Below are 16,141 nucleotides of genomic sequence, written 5' to 3' on the forward strand. Positions count from 1 at the left end.
ATCCCAACAAAATTTAAACGTTCCTAACATCGGTCAAATGTAGAAATTCTAGATGACACTTCTCTGTAACACTTAATTCTTCCTGCAGCTTTTAGATGTTGTGCCTTAATTTTTGTGATAGGAAGTTTCTGTCTTGGACCAGTGAGCCTGGCTACGTGAAGTGTTAAGAACAGGATAATACTCAAATTCACTTGCTCTTAGGCAACAACTCCTATGCCGAGAGAAGAATCCAATGATGCAGAAACACGATGATGCATTTTATATGCAATAGCACAGTCCAGACTCACTCCCCAACACAAGACTTACTGGAATTTGATTTCAGTGCTTTGAGTTCACTGTTTCAGTGAGACACGTCAGGATTGGTAAATCCAATCATGAATGATAGACTCCCAAGACACAAAGCTACTTTAAGGGATACAACAAGTTTACTTTTTCTTTAGCTCTATGGAAGGTCCAGGTTAGATTACTACTGACAGGACACTTACTGACTTTTAAGCAAAAGAGGCTATGCCCCAAAGACTAAGAAAAGCTCAACCTGAAGAATATCTTGTAGATCAGGAACTCCCATCTTCCTGTCTCCCTTTTCCACAATGTGTCAAACACAGCAGGTCAAAAATACACCAGAAATGGAAAATTCATACCAGCATTTTCCAAGTCACCTCACTAAGATGGGGATAAGGAACACCAGTTTCTTATTGCTGGAAACAGACCAGCTCTTACCTGCTTAGAATAGATTGCTTTAGAAGGAAAAGGGTATAGAACCTCCTTTGAAGCATCTGGTTATTTCCATCAGAGACAGAACTCCAAAATGCTGTTTTGAACTCATCTAGAAATATCCATATGTATTGGACTGTGGTTTAAGAACTACTACTCTGCAGAAACATGGGTAGTGAGGAGCAGACAGTGTGGCAAAAGCACACTAACCCTAAGTTTTATGACAAAATATATGTCTCTAAACAGCAGATCTCACTGTCAAAACTAACACACACAGCTTCAGAAGATATGTGAAGACAGACCTCAAAACATTGCGAAGAGCAAACACCAAAACCACAGCTAAGAATGTTCCAAACATGTCAATGTGCCCCAAATAAACAAAGCAGACTGGCATATGCACATAGCACAAGTACTGAACTCTGACCTACCTGTCCAAAATGTGCAGGGTATCCCAGCATGTGCATATACAGCAGCTTTGCCACATTTCTGCATCTGTATGTGTTATCTTCCTCTCGGAAGGATGACCGGATAGCAGCACATTCCTTTTGGATCATCTCACGCTCTTCTGCCTGGGTTCTTGCTGTCCGGATGGTCCGGATCAACTCCCGCAGTCGGATGGGGGCTGGCATCCTCTGGGAGAAAAGACAGATCTGTAAACCCTGTACTGCACCTAAAGGCTTCATAATAGTCTCACACTTTAACATATTTTGGTTTTTTCTTTCTTATCCTACAATTAAGGAAATGCAGACTGCTTCAGTAGCATGATTAAAAATAAACTTGAAAACCAGAGGAATTCATGGAACTTCGTATTTGCTTTTCCAGAACATTAGAAACAGGAATTACTATGCTTTGAGCTAGCTGCCAGGTGAATATAACATGATTCCTCACCTGAAACTGGCAGAAACGGCACTCACCAAGGTATGCTTTCATTCACAACATTTGCCTCTCTCTAGAAAACTCAGGCTTCAAAGACAGAGTTGATCCCAAAATCACGACAACTTCAGACAGAAATCCTTTACAAAAAGCAACGCCATTTAGTAACTTCCACAGGATCTCATACAAGTGCTTCAGATAGCCATGCTTCAAAAATCCTGTAAACTTGTGCCATACATGCCTCTTTCTTAGAGGCGTGGAAGTCAACAGAAAAAAGCTGATGGAAGAGCAATCTTAGCTGTGTGGAATTTCAGAGAATCTTCTTTTAGAAATAAATAAATCAAGTTGACACCTTCCTTTTATTACACCCCAAAGTGAATCATCCTTTCTAAAACAAACAAGTCTGCCACACTAATGTCTGGTGGCACTGGTATGAAAATTGTGTGCAAGAAAGCATTCAACATGAACTCCAAGTAGTTTCACTTCACCAGATGAAGTACTGATGGAGCCATTTGACCTAGAGAGCAATTTAGTCTCCCGAGTACCCCCAAGAGGAAAACGTCTCTCCAAAGAAAGACAAACTTTAAAATTACATTCAACAATAGAACTTTTTAGCTCATGCTCACCAAAGCCAACTTTTGATTTTCTGTGAGATCAGACTATGCAAGCATCTCTACAGTCTTCCTTCATCCACGTTACACTGCAAATATACCTAAGCCATTCTGATAACAGATAATGTCACACCAACTTACAAAAAGTTGCCATGGCAGTCTGCTACAGTTTTTGTCTGGGTCACTGGCCTCTCAAAATGGTGTCATACATTTTAAACACTGCCGTATCAGAAAAAAAGATGTTATTCAGATGCTGCACTAACTGGCTTGCATGACAGCACAGAACAGACAGGCTGGGAAGCATACAGAGTTAGCAGGGGACTTGTTTCTGCAGAAGAGCAGAGAGAGATGCATGCATAACACGTAAAGGTGGCCTCAGTAAGGCAGCTGAATTCAGCTCTAAATCTGGATTATAAATCTGGTCTCCTACAGAACTGATACATAACACTAAGTATCTTCAGTCAAAACCATGTAAGCCCTTCACATTCCTTTTTCCCATCTTCATACCTAGAAAGTTTGAATTTACAGAGACAAAGTGTTCAATTTTGAAAATGGAAGAGATGTTCTTTCTGCATAAGGAAACTCTGCCCCAAGATGCTGACACATGTAGGATCAAGATTATTGATATGTTAATCCTCAGTCTTGCCTTGGGAATATATAACACTTCCTCAAATTATTGTGGTATGAACAAATTAATACTTACTATGCATTCAGATGCTATACTAACAAGCATCACAGAAATGGTCACGGGGAAGTTAAGAAATCTGTCCCCAGAACAGTATTTGAACATGCAATAGATAAGGCCTTTGAATGTGGCAGTCCTGTTCTTTTAATGCAGCTTGTAATGTTTCTACACTGAAAAGATCTTTCAGATGCAACATCATATCTGCATGCATATGGGCTTTAGATGGACTCTTTAAAGCCTTAATGCAGACCTTTGCTCTTCAGCTAAAAGTACAAGTGACAGTGGTAGAAGTGTGCTCTGCCAGGAGCAAGTTCAGATTGTAGTACCATGGCAAACAGAACACGAAAATGCTGCAGAGCACTAGGAGCAGTACACTGACCCACAGCTATTGTACAGAGTCTCTGGAGATTTCAGATGCTGAAAAGCAAGTCTTGAAGAAGCATGTACAAATCACTTTTGCAAGCATTATCTGGCCAAAGTGGAAGACTATTTTCACCAGTGCAACAAAATACACATCCTCGAAATAAAAGACAACTCCCCAGCACTCATACAGGAAGTCACCCAGAAGATTAAGGTTTCAAAGCTCCTCAAATAAAAAGTAGTTTAATTCTATCCATTTCCTGCCACACTGCCCCTATCCATGCATAATAAAATCCTTTTCCTACCCTGAAAGAGCAAAACACCTTTCTAAAATCCTGCCTGTGATGAATAGCTTGCTTGGGAAATTTCAGAATGATCAACTCAGAACTATTAAAAAAAGAGGGAGGAAAACAACTAAAACCCATGGATTTAAATGGCATATAAAATGAAGGTAACCAGGCAAGAGTTAATTATTGAAAGCTAGAGTTCCAATATAGCACATAGTAGCTGTTTCCTAGCTACTGTCTGGTTGTATTGCTTTACTCTGTGGTAATTTACTTGGTGAAAAGGGACAAACAGATTAACTGTGTGCTATCACCCGTGACTTGCTAACATGCTGCTAATTATACCCTACTATGTATCCCCAAAACTTGTTTGCTAAGATTATCCTTAGTCTGCTTTCAGAGCTGAAACTGAATAAAACTTCAGGCACAAAGCTTGTCTACCCAGGAATTTATTCTGCAGTAAGGTGGTACACAGCCTCCTCCCAAATTCTATGAATTCTTGTAACATCATTTGCTTTAGTTCACGTTTCTATTCTGTCGTACTGGAAGTGGTCTCTATCTCCTATAAAAACTATTCTTAATTAATTCAAGTTGACCCTTTATTTCCCTAGCAGTCTTCAACTTAACCTACAAAGTTACATTAAGAACATGATCTGCCAAACTTTCACTGTCCTAACTGGGCAAAAAAGGCAGAAGGCAGATCAGAAATGGCCATACCACATCTGATCAAAGCTCCAGCCTGTTCAGTACTCTCTGACAAGGGCAAGTGCCTAGGGAAGAGTGTACCAACAGGGCAAGCATGTAGCAGCAATACCTCTTCAGAATGCAATCTTCAACAATTGGTAGCCCACGAACTTCCAGAGACAGAAAAAAAACCCCACTCTGATTTTATCTGGAACCAAAGTAAACTTCTTGAATCAACAGCACTCTGCAGGACACAACTTGAGTTCCACAGCTTCACTGCATGCCATATGGAGACCTTGCTGCTACTTCTGTTCTGCATTTCCAACTGCTTGTTTCCACCGATGCTCCCAAACATTCTACACACTTTCACTGTTATCCCTCCCTCATCCTCCCCAGTCCAAAAAAATGCAGCCTCACGTTCAAGCCCTTCAATGACCGTTACCTTTGTTGCCTTGCATGCACATTCTACAATTCTGTGTCCTTTCTGAAGGGGGAGAGAAGCAAAATGCTACACACAGCATTTAAAGAGGTAGATGTGCCATTGATTTATTTGTTTAAAATGCCTTCTATTTTGCTCCCTATTATTTCCCCAATAATTGGTAACACTCATTTTGGGGTTCTGATTGCTACAAAGTGCTCAGCTTGTGCTTTTCACATAACAGTATCATAAACCCAAAAACCTTTCCTGGGTGGCAACAGTCTGCTTGAGGTTCCTAATTTTTAAGCCTGGACTCACCTACTACACGCATACACATATATATCACTTGGTTCTAAACTAATTTTGATAAGCCACACTCCTGCTGGAAAACTGGGAAGTTAAAAAAATAAAAGCACACTACTGCACGAATATTCCTCTGCAGTCTATAGGCAGTAAGTTCACAATCACTAAGATCACCCATGTGCAGGCTCATGCTGAAACAAGTGGTTCTTGTCCTTCCATTGTGCTGACATTGGCATTCCTGGAAAAATGCACCACGAGGCAACCTGTAGATCTGAAAACCAGCTTGCTGCTTTTCCTCCGATGAGCAGTCTTCAGACACATCAGTTTGGCTTGTGCAGACACAAAAGCAACAGCAAGAACATACAGCTTTGGGAGACCCGAGAGAGTGGGAAAGAGGCAAAGCATTCCCTCCAGCAGTAAACCACACTTAGGCTATGGTTCTGCACCCTAGTTAAGTTGATCTAAAACCCTACTGGTTCCTGAGAAGATAGGCAGTGGCTATCAAAGTTACAAGTCAAAACCATGACTGACACGTTTTATTTTAAAGAAAGAATTCTTTGGAAACTTTCTGAAACACCAATACATAGTCTGCAAACAAACTGAAGTTTGGCAGCAACTTGATTTGGTATCACAGGTTCTTTTGCTCCTACTCTATATTTGAAGGGTTTACAAACGACTGAAAGACTGATAACTTCAGCTTGTGACTTGTATGATCACACTGCTTTCCTTGCCATGGGACCAAATCATTCTGTAGGTATGCCCATAGAAGACTTCAGCATGTTAAGTTTGACCCTGGACAACAGAAAGTAAAAGGACAGACCACCTAAATTGTTTTAGTCAATGGGAAAACAGCACTGAACAAAGTTACCGTATGTTCTAAGTGCAGCTTTTTGTTAACATTTATTTTGCAACCTTCTCTAGTGTTTAGGTAGGACTTCCTACTTCACTGAGAAGGCAAGTAAAATGAAAACAACAAGATCTAATATGATTTCACCCAAACATCACTCAGCCACTGAACAAAACTAACAGTCTGTATTCACAAATGTCACTGCATAAATAATCAGCAAGTCACACTGTAAAGATTATTTTTCCTCCTCACATGACAACCACAGGAAAGCAAGCAGAAAGCAGCATTTCACAAAGCAAAGAACTGAAGAACAAGACTCATAATCAGATGATAGCCAAATTATGAGGCTACCTCCTCTTTTCATCTGTGTAACACACTAATGCGCAGTTACTACAGACACAGTCCAACCTGAACTACTTCCTAAGAGCAACTGTGTATGACACAGGCTTCCTGCCTGATAAGGGTAGAACAATTCAGAATTGCTCTGATGTGCAAAAGACAAAGCTATGATTTACTTTCCAACATTCAGAACTTCCATCCTTGTGGTGCAACTCCATACTCAGTCTTCTTTTATTTTTTTAAGTCAATATTAAATCATTCGGCTTTTTTAAAAATACACCTTTGCTTTCAATTCTTCCCTAAAAAAAAAAACTTTCACACTCATTTATATAAAATAATGTCTCCCCCTCACACCCTCACAAATCACTTCACATGCTTATTCCTGGGGCTTGAGCTTCTTTCTTGTACACACTACCAGCATTTCAGTGCTATAGTAATTCTCATGCAATGCATCAGGGTGGCTTTTCTTCCCCCCCTTCCACAAGAAAGCGTTCTCTTATGACCAAGCAATTCTTATACCAGGTATTTGATTTCTTCCTTCAGCAACTTTACGATTCTTCTGCACACTAACACACTGGAAATCTCACCTTGTTTTTAATCTTCCAACATTTCAAGTAAATTTAAGTTTGCAGGTGTGAAGAAACTTGCGACATGAGAACACTCAAATTCAGAAACATTCCAGAACAGATTAACATGAACTTACTACCAAGTATTCCAGTGTCTACTGTATCCCATTAATGGTCTGCTGGCATATTCTGCATAATTCCTCCTGATTTTCTGTCAAGTATCACTATTCACACCACAAAATACACATACACCCAAACAGTTTCAGCAATGTGGTGAGCGTTTTCCCACTAACAGATGGCATGATGAGCTATCTGTTGCCCTGTACTGATGCGGTGCAGGGCATAAATGGGAAACTGCAGAGAACATGCAGCCGCCATGCCCAGTAAGGCACAAACCTGATCTAACGCAGTATCCAGTCTCAGGATGGGAAGCAGCGGGTATATAGGGGAATTAACAGAGAAAATACATCTCCGTGATACCTTCCCTGCTTCCAAGGTTTGCTGCAACTTAAGGGACTTCCTGAACTACAGACAGTACCTTTCCACATAGCACCTCTCTACAGACCTATGGAATTACCTAATCAATTTTTGAAAGCATCCAATGTTTATCCCATTCATACCCATGGTGATAATTAACTAAAAATTCTATTTAAAAATTCCTTTTGCTTTAAACCTGCTGTCTGACCAAGTAATGGATACTAAACAAAGTTCTTACACCATGAGAAAGGAAGTACTAATCACCTATTAACTAATTTTATGCCATCTATAATTTTACAGCCTTTAATTGTATCTACCATTCAGCCACCTCCCTTTCCAGGCAGCAGAGTCCTACTCCAATCTCTTCCTGTATGGAGCCATTGCACAACATTGTGCAATTCCTTCATATGACTCTGCACCTCTCAGAATTTTTTTTTCTTTCTTCAAAAACAAAGAGTAGACCTATAAAAAGTACTCAAGCAACAGATGCACAAGTCCACATAAAAGAGAATTTTTTTCTTTGCTCTTAGAATGTTAAAAATGTTTGAAGTTGCTTCACCTGTTTGGCTGCTGTTAAGTTGGCATTTTGTATAAAGATCCTACAGAGAGCTCTAAGGCCTCTGACTTGGGTGACAACTTATTTAGAGCCTTTCACTATGCATGTACCTTCGCAGTAATTTCCTTCCAGCATAGGCACTGCTTTGCATTTATTGACAATGAATTTGTTTTACATTCTTAATGCATTCTTCCTTAGTATCACAATATCCTTTCACAGCTTTAGGATGAAACAGTCACCTCACTATTCCCTCTTCTCCAGATCACTTTATGAACACGCCTAACGGCACAGTTTCACAGAGTGCCTCTCAATAACCACTTCCTATTACAAAACCAGACAGATTTTCTATCATTGTCTGGTCACTTTTGTTTCCTCCTTAGCTAGCTATTAATTCACAGTAAGACCTCCCTTGAAAAACTGTGCTACAACACAACAAAAACTTTTGGTTAAAGGCTCTGTCAAGATTTCTGAAAAATCCAACAGTTCTATAATGCAGACAACCTTTATACATTTACTGAGAACTTGTCAAGAACCACACAGTTCCCAGGTCCTTGGCATCACTCAAACCATCACCTATACTCTTGTTGTAAATCTGATATGTCACTCTTAATCAATACTTTATTTACAAGTTGAACAATGTTGTGTTCCTTCAGAGATACTGGTAAATTTCCCTTTCTATTGGCAATTTATTACTAATTTTACCTATCTGTTCCAAGAGTTCTTGTGATATTTCAATTTGGGAGTATTTCTCACAGATTTCAACATGAGAATCTCAGTTTTTCCACATGCACATATCCACAAGCACTGATGTAAGCAACAATAATTTTTCTTTTTTTCCCCCTATTAATCTGTTGGGGTTTTTTTGGTTTTGGGGTTTTTTTGTTGTTGTTTTGTTTTTTGTTGTTTTTTTTTTTACACATTTGGTTATCTGTCAGACTTCTAGCATATCTCTCTGCCATGTATCACATATACCAACAAAACAGAGTTCTATCCCAGGCACGTGGTCTTTAGGTGTCACCAGAGTATTTAGTAAGAAAAAAATAAATGCATCCCATCCATGCTGAGGTACTGAGAAAAGAATTATGAACATCAATTGAGAAGAAGAATAAAGACAGGAAGAAAGATCAAGAAGTTTAGGAACATAAAAAAACCCTTCAAAAAATATTAAGCAGTTCTTCCTTTTTCAGTCGATCTCTCAGAAACTGTGGCACATCTGAAAGACAGTCAGACATACCTTCCACATAACCACCAGCAAATCAGTTCTCCTAGACCAGCTTGTCGTCTCAGTTCCCACCTATATGTCACAGATAATACAGGCTGCCCTGGGACTCTGCAGGCACAATAGCTTAAATACCTCTGTTGCTGCAGCATTATCACAAGCAGCAGCAAGGTGAAACAAACATGGCCAGTTTCACTACAATGCATAGAATGGCTTCCTACTACTCCTACTAGAGGCACATGCAGAACACATACAACTGAAGAGCCATGTGTTGCCTACAAAAACTTTAATTGCAGCTCTTAGATCACTGACTACATCAGGTGACAAGCATTAAGATGGTATTGACAGACAGAAGTTTACTGACTAAATAACTACAAAACTGGGAGAAGCCAAGCCAGCAGGGACTGCCGGCGTAGATTATTACCACTTAATTGAAAAAACACAGCTGCATGTGCAGCTCAAACATCTGAATGAAGGAGCTGGGGATGTCTGAGCACTTGTGTTTCAAATCCTGCCTGTTAGTCTCTCCCAGAGCTCTAAGATTAGCATCATGTGTTCCTTGGTCATCAGGCAAAGATTCATAGCTTGTATGGGTCAGGAAAGCTAATAAACCTACATCCAAGCCATCCAAGCTAACAAACCAGGTTTTGTGCACCTATCACAACGCTGTTATCAAGTCACTCAGAACCTCAGTCTCACTCTCACCCCCCGAGGTCCACATATTTTCATACTCAGGAAGGCATTCACACCACTTCCTGGATGACCCCATGTTCCTCGGGATGACTCCTCTCCACAGGCATGCCGTAACTTAACCAGTAAGCTCACAATGCCATGACTAGAAGTGGCACGATGGTGGACCAGAAGCATGCATTTTGCAGACTTGGTGAAAAAACAGGCAAAAGAGGTGATGGAAAATATTAATTCACACAAGACAGCAACCACTTCATATGATGTAGTTCAAACCAGTATGTGCTTGCAGATGTACAGACGAAGAAAAAAAAACAACACACTGCTAACCGAAAGAAGACAGCAACAACTCCACTCTTCTTGTTCCTTTCTAGTGGTTATACACACATAAGAAGTGCCCTGCCCCCCCCTTAGTTAATTAAATCAGCTCTCAGCCATACTTATGTATTAATTTTCTAGGATTCTGACAGATTGCAGAACATCATGAAACAAACATTTTTCCACACACGTGCTGCCAAGCAATCCATGAGTGGAGACTAGACTCATTGAGCACAACGACAAGCTGTAATTGCAAGACGGGCACAAGGGCTCATGTCCTCCATGGATACAGAGCTGTCACTCTAGGAAGCCACAGCACAATAAAAGACACAAAGAATGGAAAGGGCTCCAGCAAGCCCTAGAAGATGATTTATTGGCAAGTATTTATGATTTTCCTGATCGTATAAACAGAGTATGGACAATATGCAGAGTAACCATAGCATGGCTCTGCCAAAGCAGTCAAAACAGTTATGGTATCAAAATCTTACTGGGACTTGATACACAACCACACACACTTCACTAAAGAAGATAACTAACAAGAGAGGGAACCACCATATTATCTAGTAATAACAGACCTGAAGTTTAAATTTCACTGTCTAAACGCTGCTTATAACTTCCTTCAAAGTAGCAAGTCTTGTTCTTCAGAACCAGTTAGCATTTTTCACCAGTACAGGCATATGTTTTTATTCTTTGCACATTAACATAAATGACAAGGCAATTTTCAAAAGTAGTTACCTCTTTCCTCATTTTGTTTACAGCAGCAGTTTCTCTATGCCATTTCTTCGCAAACTACAAGCTCTAGAAATCAGGAGTGATCCTCTACTACCTGGAAAGAGCCTACCCGCTAATATTTACTGGTAGGAGTAAACGCAAAATTCTTCTACTTCATCAAGTCTGCTTCCCCTTCTCATTTTGAAGGCCTTGCTTGTTAGAGTAGCCTACTATCAAGATCAAAGCTTCAGAAAGAATTAGATACCTCAGATTAGTTCCAGTGGTATCGGTGGCTGCTGTCTAAATTCCTTTTAAAAAAATAAAGAATTCCACCTTTTTTCTTAGTCTCTGGATTGCACGAAAGGTGTTAGCTCAATAATTCTCCTACCTCTGCTATTCATTAATTCTTCCCTTGGACCAACAGGAAAAGGTATTCTTTCTTTATGCAACTCACTCCTGGTAAACTACCCATAAGTGAAAAAAAAACTATGAAGAAACCAAAAATTGTGCTATATTAAAACATTCTGTTTTCATCTAAGTTATGCTTCTAAATAACTTTCTCACCTTTTACAGTCTTTTACTAGTTAAGCTTCTCATATTTCAAACTTACAGATTTCATTCAATACACTCTTATGCCCAAAATATTTAAGTATAGAACCTTACTAGAAGTCTCTCTTAGAATACAAATACAATTGTTCACCAAATAACCTTTTGTATTTACAAGAAGCAACTAATATTGACAAAACCCACACGTAAAATGCTTAAGTTTTACTTCAGCGAAGCTATATTTCTCTCTCAGGAATTGCAGCGTAAAGACTAAAGAACTTACTAGCCTTAAACGTGCAATTGATTTGAGATCCTTCCCTTTGGAAACTATTTAGAAATGTTAGCTTATGTCAAAAAAACCCACCAACACCCACCTCACACCACTTTTTCAATATATTAATGAAGTAACTTAAAAAAAAAGTTGAACAACTTGTTTAGGACAAATTACTATGTGATTGGACAAGTTTTAAAATTCCATTATTATTTAGCCTTAAATTCTGTAAACATTAAGACATAAAAACCCAGCAAAGCTCATGGAATTTTTCACAGAAGGGCTTCACTGTTTGGGAAAATTGTCTGAATTTTCAATTCAAGATACACACCCAGTTATAGCTCTTCCTGTAAATAGTATTTCTGAACTTAGTTCATCTTAGACAGCAACCCAAGACTAAAGAAGCTTACGTTTTCAAACTTCTAAAATACACAACTTAAGTTGCTCCACCCCAATACACACATAAGTAACCACATTCCTCAAGCAAAAACAGCTTTTAGGAAGTTACATAATTAAAGCCTGACCCAACTCCCAACTGAAAGCAGTAGCAGAACTCCCCTGCTTGCTTCAATGTCACTGATTCGAGCCTCCTGCGCACAAAAGCAGAAGACACATCTGGAATACACAGAAGGAGTAACTGCCATGGTTAACTACAAGGTATCGATAGCCTCAACTCCATACTACTATTAGTGGGCCTCCCCACTTCTGTCAGATACTTGGGGGAAAAGACAGACATATTTGCAGTAAAGGAAGAAATACACACTGCAAAAAGAAATGAAGCTGTAAACAAAAAAGCAGAGACATTGGTACATAGCTTAGCACTATCAATATTTATACAGAAAACAGTAAACACCTAAGCAAGGAGCACCATCATCACCAACAAGGGCAAAGAAGGGCAAAGGCCAACACAAAAGAGTTGAGTGAAAAAGCAACCACCCATACACCATTCCAAGTGGAGAAAAAAATCTCTCCTGAGAAAAAGCTATTTAACACAACAGAGAACTAGGAAGTAGAAAGTAACATCAGAAAACAAAAAAAAGTTAAGGCAGCAGGGGGCTTCAAAATACAGGGTGATAATAAATGGCATCAATGTTACATTCTGCATTATACAAAGGCACTATGAGGGGGGAAGAGGTTAAGTAAAGGAAAAAAAAGCCCCAAACCAAGAGCTAAAAAAAAAGTCTCAGAAGCAGCAATGATCCCATTTCCAGTTACATTCATTAAATTAGAAATGTAGCACAAGACTATTCAAGATGCACGCCACCAGGCTGCTCAAGCTGAGAGGACAAGAGAGGAGACAGGATAGTGACCAGGGATGTTACACTGTTCTTGAAGACTTTCAGTCTGAACAGATCCCACAAGCCTGTGGAACTGAATGCACCCCTACCTCTCTTTTCTTTCCTTCCTATGGTTACAGCCCAACAACAGAAGTCAGTGAGACCAGGTAAGTGCTTTTGATGAGGTTCCCATTGCTGCATAACAACACATACACCAAAGCAAACAACTCCTGAACTGGCTTCAACAGCCATTACAAATATTAACCTCAACACTTGTCAAAGAAAATAAATATTTCTCTTTTTTTTTAGAAGTTAACAAATGAATCATTGGAAGAGCAAGCACACCTACATAGCAGATCAGTATAACAAATGAGATCAGAATGCCACATTTGCTGGCTTCTGGTTCTATACTTCAATCACTACTAACCTACATTACCTTTGTATTTCTCACCTGCTTCTAGTTTTCTAACTATTTTGATCTGTAAGGTCATCTCGTTATTTTACTTCCCGTTCACTTGCCTGCAGAGTTAATAAAAAAAAAATATAATTAGCTACTGCTTTGTGACAAAAACCTCTGCACCTTTCTTTACCTTGGTTAATGCCAGATGAAAGACAAGACAACACATTTTTACATTCATTAATATAAACTTTACAATATACCAAGTAACTTCAGCTCTGCCCTAGGAAGTTCTAATGTTAGATTTTACCTACAGCATCTCTGTCGAACAGCAGATAAAGGCTAATACTACTACTTATGCTATTAGCAGATTCACTTGTACTCACATTACCCTAACTCTGTTTTTCAAGTTAGAGCCTCATCATATACTCACTTATTAATGCCAAAACTCTCATCCAATGAAGAAATACTGCTACCAAGGCAGCCCAGATCCTTTTTCTCAGATAATAGCTAAGTATCATCTAGAATAAATTAACATCACTTTCCATCAGAAGAGGTTGCCGTTATTGAAAAATACAAAGAAATTAAACAGCCCATCTCCTGAAGTTATATACATTGCCAACTCAAAAATAAAAACAAATATACATACTAAAGAGGCACAAGAAGCTTTACTGAATAAGTGCCATCAACTTTAGAAGCAGTTAAGATTTTTATGAGCTCTTATACTTTAAAAGGTGACTTTCCAAATCTGAACTGCAATAACCAGTGCACTCTACCTGCGTGCCTAAGAACAGGCAACTTCAGTTCCTTTGCCGCTGTTCACAACCTTTTTACACAATCGCCTGACAAACTTACTGACCTCATTTTAGTTTACAATTATGCCATTGCAAAACTCTGCATACAAACGAGCTATCAAGAATCAGAACATTTTGGTATCCCTTATTCTCTCACTGGGACACTGCAACAAAAGTACTGCATGAACCCTTCATTCCTATCATACCACCTTCAGGGGGAAAAAAATTAAATGCTTTTTTATCAAAGAAGGAGGAAATCTTAAAGTTATCTTACATACTAGAGACAGAATAGCAAGATCCCTTCACAAAACAATTACCCCAGACTTGCTTTTCCCTTCTCAGCTCACAGGAATTTAAATACCTTCCCCTCTTTTTCCCACCATGGAAGAAATGAGGGATTCACACTGAACCCCTCAGAAAAAAAACCAAAAAATATTCTCACCTTCACTGTGTTCTCAGGTACCCAATAAAGTTTTCAAATCCTGTGCCAAATACCAGCATGCACATAAGTAGGCAAAAGAAAGGATATGGCAATAGAACAGGACATGCAAATAAACAAAGGAAAAAATAACAAGTATAGTGTAGAAAAGGGGTGGAGAAAACTGGCACAGAAATACCAGCCATGCACTATCACACAGAAGCAGAACGGGAAAAAGTAAAAGAAAAGTTAACAACACAAAAATCTCTGCCATTTTAAAGGTAAGATACTAGCGGCACTATGCAGGGGAAAATACACAGATATATTACTTTAAGCAAGTATAAGTCAAACACACCTTCTGGTCACGCACATGAAGTGTCACCCTTCCAAAGGCGTTCCACTGGAATTCCATACCGTTCCATTAACATATCAAGCATCAGAAACTATAATACACTACTAAACATTTGTAAGCATCATTTACAATGTAGTAAACCACACAACTGTTCCAGCTTCCAACTTTACAAACAATGCTTACTATAAAAAAAACTTATGATTTGTCTTATAGCTTGTGAGAAGGAAAAAAAAAAAAAAAAAAAAGAGAACTCGACCAATCCCGAAGAAGGGACTTGAAACTGTCCTCACAGACCGATTCTCACAGCGTCTACGGCTAACACAAACCCTGCAAATGCCTTTGCCCAGAGATCAGTTTGCGCTTCCACCGAAAGCCGTGGAACGGCGGAACAACACGCAAACGCGGCAAGTACGAGAGATGCCAGCTGAGGCCCGGAGCAGCTGCGCGGCGCAAGCCGGGAGAGAGCACGGAGGGCTGGGCTCCCAAGGCGCCGAGGACCTCCGGCACGGCCCAGGTCCCTCTGCTCCACGCTGCCAGAACTCCCGCAGGCCCACGCTCTCCCGCCGGGAGGCGGCACCACCCGGGGCCCGGTGGCGGCGGGGCCCTGCCAGCTGCTCCTGCCCAGCGGGTAGAAGCCGGAGCCCCTCCGGGGCGCTCCGCTGCGCCGCTGGAGACGGGAGCCGGCCCGAGAGCGCAGAGCAGAGTCTGAGCCAGGCCCGGCGGAGGCGGGGGGCACGGGCCGCGGTGGCAGGGCCGCGGGTGGACACCGGGCGGCTGCCGCCGGCACTAGTGCCCCTGGCGCTGTGGCGGCCCGGCCGCGGGGCTCGATGGCGGGCAGGAGCGCCAGCACGGGCATGCGGGGGCCCCGGGCGGCCGGGAACTCACGGGCCGCGGCAGCGCACGTCCAGCCCGGCCAGCGGCGCGGTGAGGGGAGCAGGCGAGCGGCGAACACCGGCGCGGGGGCAGACGGGGGCGGAGGGCGCCACAGACGCACTCACCGGGCCGGTCCCTGGAGCAGAGGAAGCAGCAGCGGCAGGAGCCAGGCATTCAAAATGGCGACAGCGCGGCCGCAGCACCGATACCGCAGGCGGAGGGATCCGCACGCTGGCGCTCTCCTCTAGGCCTGCCGTTCACTACCAGCCGCGGGGAGGCGGAGGGGGGGGCGCAGAGCGGAGCGTCAGCCTCAGAAGGGGCAGCGGGGGAACGGTGCGGCATCGGCGGCGGCGAGGCGGAAAAGACAGCTCGCACTATTTTTCATGGCGGAAGCATCCGCGAGGTCGGCCTTGCGAGAAGCCGACCGTCACTACCGTGGCAGTCAGTGATGACGTCACGCGGGGGCGGTGTCACGACGCGCGCTGTCCCGCGGCGAGGCCGGCCGGGTCGCGTCGCCCGCAACTAGCGTTCCGGGGCCCATCTGCCGGGTGGAGGCCCGCG

General features: G+C 41.5%; 1 protein-coding gene across 2 annotated transcripts in view; it reads right to left on the reverse strand.

Moving 5' to 3' along the window:
* The window catches only part of AP1G1 (adaptor related protein complex 1 subunit gamma 1), a 51,705-nt gene extending 35,856 nt beyond the window's left edge, over window positions 1-15,849 (reverse strand). Inside the window, exons 1-2 of one of the 2 annotated variants that reach the window (XM_055819172.1) lie at window positions 15,706-15,849; window positions 1,143-1,346 (exon numbers count right to left, since the gene is read on the reverse strand). In XM_055819172.1, the coding sequence (XP_055675147.1) occupies window positions 1,143-1,343 (201 nt within the window). In that variant the 5' untranslated portion in view covers window positions 1,344-1,346; window positions 15,706-15,849. Of the gene's footprint in view, window positions 1-1,142; window positions 1,347-13,197; window positions 13,237-15,705 lie in introns of those variants that run through there. The other variant, XM_055819173.1, reaches the window with a different exon arrangement.
* Window positions 15,850-16,141: the final 292 nt, after the last annotated feature.

Source organism: Falco peregrinus, chromosome 14 (assembly GCF_023634155.1).
Source record: "Falco peregrinus isolate bFalPer1 chromosome 14, bFalPer1.pri, whole genome shotgun sequence".
Lineage (NCBI taxonomy): Eukaryota > Metazoa > Chordata > Aves > Falconiformes > Falconidae > Falco > Falco peregrinus.